The following is an 8,485-nucleotide window of genomic DNA, read 5'->3' on the forward strand; positions in this document are numbered from 1 at the left end:
GGGGCAGTAGAAAGGGAGGATAGAAATGGCTTTGGCTTTAGATGAGCATCTAGCTTCTGCTGACACTGGAAATCTTGATCAGATTTGCTGCTCAGATCAGATCGGCTTATACTCGAGTCAATAAGTTTTCCCAGTTTTTTGTGGTAAAATTAGGGGTCTCGGCTTATATTCGGGTCGGCTTATACTCGAGTGTATACGGTATATGAATATTCTGTTATATGATATATTGACTAACATCCATTGATAGTCCCGTGCACTTTATATATTTATATGTGCATTTTTCTTTGGGTTTAGGTTGGGGGATATACAGTATATATAGTGCAGTATATACAGAAGTTTACTATTAATATGAAAACTCTACAATTGAGGATTTCCCATGGGTGTAATAAAATAACTTGTAGCTAATCCTGACAATTCCCTTATAGATCAAAGACTACGCTGAGTGAAAAGAGGAAGAAAAGAAAAATCCCTGTATTGTGTAAGAGCCTGCCCACTCACTTGTCTATAAAAGCAGCTACAGGCGGCTGACAGAATACACCAGCACTGAGCACACGGGTAACATCTTCTCTGCCCGGGGAGCAGAACATTTCTAGGACTTACAGCTACAGATACAGACACAGAAGGTATTTCAGGTCATTTTGTTGCTATATATGCAGCATATTTATACCTTATAGATAGATTTGTATAGGTTATATGAACACATGTTGCATTGCCTTCAGTTTTATGATACATAATATTTTATTTCTACAGACAAAATGGCATTGGCAGAAGTTCCAGAATTCAATGACATTCCAATGGAGTACAGGTAATAATTTACATTCATCTTCCTAAGGTTTCATGTACATCAGCTATACTTGGGATTGATACTATGTTAGAAGCAGTTCCTATACTTACACATTATGGACCTGTGATCATTTCTATATACTGCCATATGGTGACTCCATACAGCTCTGTATTACAGATATAGAATATATTTCACTTTAGGACAGAACATTAGGATAAGGAAGGATCAGGTCACAATTTTCATATATTTATCACATAAAATAGTTTTAATACTAATCTATCATTTTATTGAATGATGCAAGAATAATGTAACAGTTCTATACAGATGTATAATATATATGTGACATAGCTCTATAATGGACAGTACATAGAGATGAGCGAACAGTGTTCTATCGAACACATGTTCGATCGGATATCAGGGTGTTCGCCATGTTCGAATCGAATCGAACACCACGTGGTAAAGTGCGCCAAAATTCGATTCCCCTCCCACCTTCCCTGGCGCCTTTTTTGCACCAATAACAGCGCAGGAGAGGTGGGACAGGAACTACGACACTGGGGGCATTGAAAAAAATTGGAAAAAGTCATTGGCTGCCGAAATCAGGTGACCTCCATTTTAGACGAATAGTGGATTTCAAATCCGGGTCATATGAGAATGTGAACTTTGTGACTATGAGACAGGGATAGCTGTACAGGCAGGGATAGCTAGGGATAACCTTTATTTAGGGGGGAATGTTATTAAAAATAACTTTTTGGGGCTCTATCGGGTGTGTAATTGTGATTTTTGTGAGATAAACTTTTTCCCATAGGGATGCATTGGCCAGCGCTGATTGGCCGAATTCCGTACTCTGGCCAATCAGTGCTGGCCAATGCATTCTATTAGCTTGATGAAGCAGAGTGTGCACAAGGGTTCAAGCGCACCCTCGGCTCTGATGTAGCAGAGCCGAGGCTGCACAAGGGTTCAAGCGCACCCTCGGCTCTGATGTAGGAGAGCCGAGGGTGCACTTGAACCCTTGTGCACCCTCAGCTCTGCTACATCAGAGCCGAGGGTGCGCTTGAACCCTTGTGCACACTGCTTCATCAAGCTAATAGAATGCATTGGCCAGCGCTGATTGGCCAATGTATTCTATTAGCCTGATGAAGTAGAGCTGAATGTGTGTGCTAAGCACACACATTCAGCTCTACTTCATCGGGCTAATAGAATGCATTGGCCAGCGCTGATTGGCCAGAGTACGGAACTCGACCAATCAGCGCTGGCTCTGCTGGAGGAGGCGGAGTCTAAGATCGCTCCACACCAGTCTCCATTCAGGTCCGACCTTAGACTCCGCCTCCTCCGGCAGAGCCAGCGCTGATTGGCCGAAGGCTGGCCAATGCATTCCTATGCGAATGCAGAGACTTAGCAGTGCTGAGTCAGTTTTGCTCAACTACACATCTGATGCACACTCGGCACTGCTACATCAGATGTAGCAATCTGATGTAGCAGAGCCGAGGGTGCACTAGAACCCCTGTGCAAACTCAGTTCACGCTAATAGAATGCATTGGCCAGCGCTGATTGGCCAATGCATTCTATTAGCCCGATGAAGTAGAGCTGAATGTGTGTGCTAAGCACACACATTCAGCACTGCTTCATCACGCCAATACAATGCATTAGCCAGTGCTGATTGGCCAGAGTACGGAATTCGGCCAATCAGCGCTGGCTCTGCCGGAGGAGGCGGAGTCTAAGGTCGGACCTGAATGGAGACTGGTGTGGAGCGATCTTAGACTCCGCCTCCTCCAGCAGAGCCAGCGCTGATTGGTCGAGTTCCGTACTCTGGCCAATCAGCGCTGGCCAATGCATTCTATTAGCCCGATGAAGTAGAGCTGAATGTGTGTGCTTAGCACACACATTCAGCTCTACTTCATCAGGCTAATAGAATACATTGGCCAATCAGCGCTGGCCAATGCATTCTATTAGCTTGATGAAGCAGAGTGTGCACAAGGGTTCAAGCGCACCCTCGGCTCTGATGTAGCAGAGCTGAGGGTGCACAAGGGTTCAAGTGCACCCTCGGCTCTCCTACATCAGAGCCGAGGGTGCGCTTGAACCCTTGTGCAGCCTCGGCTCTGCTACATCAGAGCCGAGGGTGCGCTTGAACCCTTGTGCACACTCTGCTTCATCAAGCTAATAGAATGCATTGGCCAGCACTGATTGGCCAGAGTACGGAATTCGGCCAATCAGCGCTGGCCAATGCATTCTATTAGCCCGATGAAGTAGAGCTGATTGTGTGTGCTAAGCACACACATTCAGCACTGCTTCATCACGCCAATACAATGCATTAGCCAGTGCTGATTGGCCAGAGTACGGAATTCGGCCAATCAGCGCTGGCTCTGCTGGAGGAGGCGGAGTCTAAGATCGCTCCACACCAGTCTCCATTCAGGTCCGACCTTAGACTCTGCTTCCTCCAGCAGAGCCAGCGCTGATTGGCCGAATTCCGTACTCTGGCCAATCAGCACTGGCTAATGCATTGTATTGGCGTGATGAAGCAGTGCTGAATGAGTGTGCTTAGCACACACATTCAGCTCTACTTCATCGGGCTAATAGAATGCATTGGCCAATCAGCGCTGGCCAATGCATTCTATTAGCGTGAACTGAGTTTGCACAGGGGTTCTAGTGCACCCTCGGCTCTGCTACATCAGATTGCTACATCTGATGTAGCAGTGCCGAGTGTGCATCAGATGTGTAGTTGAGCAAAACTGACTCAGCACTGCTAAGTCTGCATTCGCATAGGAATGCATTGGCCAGCCTTCGGCCAATCAGCGCTGGCTCTGCCGGAGGAGGCGGAGTCTAAGGTCGGACCTGAATGGAGACTGGTGTGGAGCGATCTTAGACTCCGCCTCCTCCAGCAGAGCCAGCGCTGATTGGCCGAATTCCGTACTCTGGCCAATCAGCACTGGCTAATGCATTGTATTGGCTTGATGAAGCAGTGCTGAATGTGTGTGCTTAGCACACACATTCAGCTCTACTTCATCGGGCTAATAGAATGCATTGGCCAGCGCTGATTGGCCGAATTCCGTACTCTGGCCAATCAGCACTGGCTAATGCATTGTATTGGCGTGATGAAGCAGTGCTGAATGTGTGTGCTTAGCACACACATTCAGCTCTACTTCATCGGGCTAATAGAATGCATTGGCCAATCAGCGCTGGCCAATGCATTCTATTAGCATGAACTGAGTTTGCACAGGGGTTCTAGTGCTCCCTCGGCTCTGCTACATCAGATTGCTACATCTGATGTAGCAGTGCCGAGTGTGCATCAGATGTGTAGTTGAGCAAAACTGACTCAGCACTGCTAAGTCTGCATTCGCATAGGAATGCATTGGCCAGCCTTCGGCCAATCAGCGCTGGCTCTGCCGGAGGAGGCGGAGTCTAAGGTCGGACCTGAATGGAGACTGGTGTGGAGCGATCTTAGACTCCGCCTCCTCCAGCAGAGCCAGCGCTGATTGGTCGAGTTCCGTACTCTGGCCAATCAGCACTGGCCAATGCATTTCTATGGGGAAAAGTTAGCTTGCGAAAATCGCAAACTGACAGGGATTTCCATGAAATAAAGTGACTTTTATGCCCCCAGACATGCTTCCCCTGCTGTCCCAGTGTCATTCCAGGGTGTTGGTATCATTTCCTGGGGTGTCATAGTGGACTTGGTGACCCTCCAGACACGAATTTGGGTTTCCCCCTTAACGAGTTTATGTTCCCCATAGACTATAATGGGGTTCGAAACCCATTCGAACACTCGAACAGTGAGCGGCTGTTCGAATCGAATTTCGAACCTCGAACATTTTAGTGTTCGCTCATCTCTAACAGTACAGTATAAGATGCCACACTAAAAACATCATATAACAGAGTTTTTTAGGACAGAATAATCAGATCTTATGTAATAGTATTTTATGTTTTTCTGACTATTTTTTCTTTATCTTGTAGCGAGCACATTGAAGAATTTTACAGCGATGACTTCAACATCAAAATGAAGGTACGTGACAAAAAACCCAAAACATATGATATGATATTTGTATGACCTTGAGCCTATCTATACGCTCTCCCATAGACAGTATATACATACCTACCATCATAGTGGCATAATCCTCCGGCTTTCTGATACCCTTAGTGCACAAATGTTCAGCTCTTATATAAGTGACATCATAAGGCAGCAGACGGTGAAGAAGTTCTCCAATAGTAAACCATAAAAATAACAAAAAAACCCACACTTTTTGTTCCATAGACCAATAGGACGCACTTACAATGGAAACACCATGAGGAATGCTGGTCAACTTACTTATCTGGAGTAAAGCCTGAGATAAGAAAACCAGAGAAACCAAAATCCGCCTTTAAGAAAGCCATAATGCTTGTGGTGGTTGTTGAGAAGCTGAAGGGAAAAAGAGGAATTGAGAAGCAGAGCTTTTTTGAGGACGATGACCTGCTGAATCACATCCTTATAGAGGGTAAGAGATTATTGTATTAGAGGGATTTTCCGCAAAAATATCTGATCTGTGAGGGACTGGCCGCTATGCTGGGCAAGGAACAGCTTCACGGCATCAGACGCAACCCTGAAAAGCTGATCCAAGCAGGAGCTCGGTGTCAGCCCCCCCACTGATCAGATATTTATGGGCTATCTGAAAGACAGACAAAACAAAAAAATCCCTGAAAACCCCTTTAAGGTATGGCCGTAATATTTATATTCCTGATAACAGTATGCGGCCATCAGATTTATTATTTATTCAGTCCACTCCATACAATGTTTTATATGATTTTCCAAAATTTTAATGAATTATAGTATAAGTTAAATAATCTTATTTTATATAAACATTCTATATATATAAATATATATATATATATATATATATATATATATATATATTTATATATATACACATGACAACCATAGTGTAATTGGTAGGTTGTAATTCTTACCTAGGAGAAACGTCATCGATATACCCATGAATAACGCAATGACTAAATACCAACTTTTTCATTTTTTTAACAGAAGACATTACCTGCAATAAAATTGAAGTTGAAGAAGCGAGTAATGCCAGATTTCTATACAACAAGACGACAGTTCACATTATTCGAGACCACAGGCAGAAGTGCTTAGCTTTGCAAGAATTTCAAGACAATGCTCGCCTTATCGCCTTGTTTTTGCAAGGACAGAATATTGAGAGAGAAGGTAAGCCTTTACTTACAGATATTTTACTATTCACAGTTTTTTCACATATACCACTTTTATATCAAGAAGTAAATTACTAACATTATGTATTGTCTCGCAGCAAAAATCAATGTGGACTCCTTCTTTACAACGGATATAAAGAAACGTCCAGTCACATTGGGCATTGCAGGCCGTCAGCTCTATCTATGTTGCACTGCTGAAGAAGGGACGAATGATCCTGTTCTGAGCCTGAAGGTGAGAACTTGTGAAGTATTTCACATAACAACGAACAAAGAGTTCAATATTAAGATTTATTTATTTATTTGTAGATATTTGGTGAATGATTTTACCTTAATTTAAGCTAAATTTCTCTTTTGCGTCTTTCTCTTAGAAAGTGGCTGATATTAAAGAAAAACAGAATGAAGACTTGTTACCCTTCATGTTCTACAAGAAATTGGGTAGCAATAAGTACAACTCCTTTGAATCGGCAGCCTTCCCCGGCTATTATATAAGCACCTCTCAGCAAGAGAACCAGCAAGTGCAACTGAAGTCCGGAAACAATCAGGTCTTCTTGCAGGATTTCATCATGAATCCAAACGCTTAGTTTGTTTTCTAACCATTTCTGTGTATGTACCATGTACAGAGCGAGATCAGTTTGTTACTAAAAACCTTCCCAACATTTCAATCCCAAATTGAGGAACAGGTATAAACTCGGAATCTCAATGCACATTTTGTTTAAGTCCTGCCTTAGTGGCCTGGTACAATGGTGATATGGGACTGTCCCATGAAAACAGAACTGTTGGCCTGTATGTACAGTATAAAGTATCCTTCCGAATATCTGATCTCTTCTGTGTAAGTAACAGAGTCTGTTGTATACCAAGCACTTTTGTAAAGTTTACATTCTCAGTCAGAGAACAAAAAAAGTAACTCATTAAAGAGTTAATATGTAATTTGTAGCTATATAAGAATAAGTATTGTTTTATATGATGTAATGTGATGTGATGCTGTTTTTCTGATATCTCAGGATGTATGAATGAAAACATGAGATAAAATGAATATTATGCTATTGTTACTATGTTAATTTATATTAGTAATTTTCTATTTAATAAACCAGTTTTTAATAAAATAACAGACAATGAGTTTGTGTTTTTTGGAGAATGAAAGGTCAAACATTTGTAATTTATGTGAATTGTTATATAAAGTCTGAACAACAATCCACAAATGTATAATATTATATCAATATAAAGACACACATATATAGCGTAGCTTTATAATGTAGAGGAGCGGAAATAAAAAAGGTTATTGGCGAAGGTTAAGGTTCAGAAGACTGAGAATAAGGGAATAATAATAATACTGGGAAAGAAGTGATATTTATATACTAAGACATGAAATTCCTTCTCTCACCATGATGTGTCAGTCTATCATTGTGTCGCTAGATGATAACAGCAAGCTGTGATAAAATAGCACTATACATGTAAGGGAAGTGCTGGAAGAGCAATTCCCTAGTAGCTGCTGGTGAACCCTGGGAGGGAGGGAACGACAAGACAGAGTCCTAAGCTGAACCCGTCCCCTGTCCCTGCCTACTTACCTCATTGCCCTAGGAAGCAAAGGACAACTGGGCGGAAGTCCCTTCTTGTTAAAGGTGATAATAGAACAAAAACAAGACAAACAACAGCAAACAGGAGATCAGCTTGCCGAGGTGTCCGAACCAGTCGAACAAAGTAGTACAGAATCAAAATCCAAGAGAATAGTCACAAGAAAAGCCAAAGGTCAAAAATGCTAATACAAACAGTAATAGTATAGAGCCAGCACGTACAGAGAGGTCAATAGCAAACACAAAGGTGAGTGTGAGAAAACAATATATAGGAAGAAAGAACCTGCCCCAGATTTGATTGGAAGAAAGGCTGTCAATCACACAGGCCAAACCAAGTGTAAGAGATAGGTGTAGTGGAAAATCAATTACAGAGGTGAGGGAATAGGACAGTGTTCAGACAGTACAATAACAGCCTAAAGCAAGGAATCATAGATGGACACGCTTCTTGCACCGTAGTATGCAGCCAGAGGATGGCGGCGAAGTCTAAATGGTCAAGGGTGTTACAATACACTTACTGATACTAAATAACACCGCCATATTAAGATGGAATAATACCATTATATAGTTACTGAATATTACCACAATACTGATTCTCAGTTTAAAATACAAAAAAATCCCATTGTCACCGCTAGACTGTAAGTGAATATAACCACTGCACTGAGACCTAAAGGTGTTATGTCTTTTTGGACACTTATCCTCTACCCCATAGGACAGGGAATAACTGTACGATCACTGGGGGTCCTACTGCCGGGTCCCCCGTTGATCAGGAGGATGAGGGACTAAATGTTCCCTTAAAGTCTCCTTGTGACTGGAGCACCAAAACTCTTGGGTGACCAGCGCCCCATTCACTGCTATGGGACTGCCGAGGCTATAATCTCTTACAATACTTGCAGCCCCATAGAAGTGATGGAGCGCCGGTCACTTAAGGACACTGGTGTTCAAT

General features: G+C 42.7%; 1 protein-coding gene across 1 annotated transcript; it reads left to right on the top strand.

The window, feature by feature from the left end:
• The first annotated feature begins 550 nt into the window (after positions 1-550).
• On the top strand, positions 551-6,969 carry LOC142202701 (interleukin-1 beta-like). The gene is made up of 7 exons (XM_075272978.1): positions 551-623; positions 751-805; positions 4,730-4,778; positions 5,028-5,247; positions 5,790-5,969; positions 6,070-6,203; positions 6,340-6,969. Exons 2-7 carry the CDS (start codon positions 756-758, stop codon positions 6,550-6,552), a joined length of 846 nt encoding a protein of 281 aa, XP_075129079.1. The 5' UTR covers positions 551-623; positions 751-755; the 3' UTR covers positions 6,553-6,969.
• Positions 6,970-8,485: the final 1,516 nt, after the last annotated feature.

This window comes from Leptodactylus fuscus, chromosome 5 (genome assembly GCF_031893055.1).
Source record: "Leptodactylus fuscus isolate aLepFus1 chromosome 5, aLepFus1.hap2, whole genome shotgun sequence".
Taxonomy (NCBI): Eukaryota; Metazoa; Chordata; class Amphibia; order Anura; family Leptodactylidae; genus Leptodactylus; species Leptodactylus fuscus.

Excerpts from the sequence above, each read along its gene's own strand:
- LOC142202701 (XM_075272978.1), top strand. The coding sequence starts at position 756 with ATGGCATTGGCAGAAGTTCCAGAATTCAATGACATTCCAATGGAGTAC. Across the intron at positions 5,248-5,789 it reads GAATCACATCCTTATAGAGG|AAGACATTACCTGCAATAAA; the intron begins GTAAGAGATTAT and ends TTTTTTTAACAG. Across the intron at positions 6,204-6,339 it reads ATCCTGTTCTGAGCCTGAAG|AAAGTGGCTGATATTAAAGA; the intron begins GTGAGAACTTGT and ends TCTTTCTCTTAG.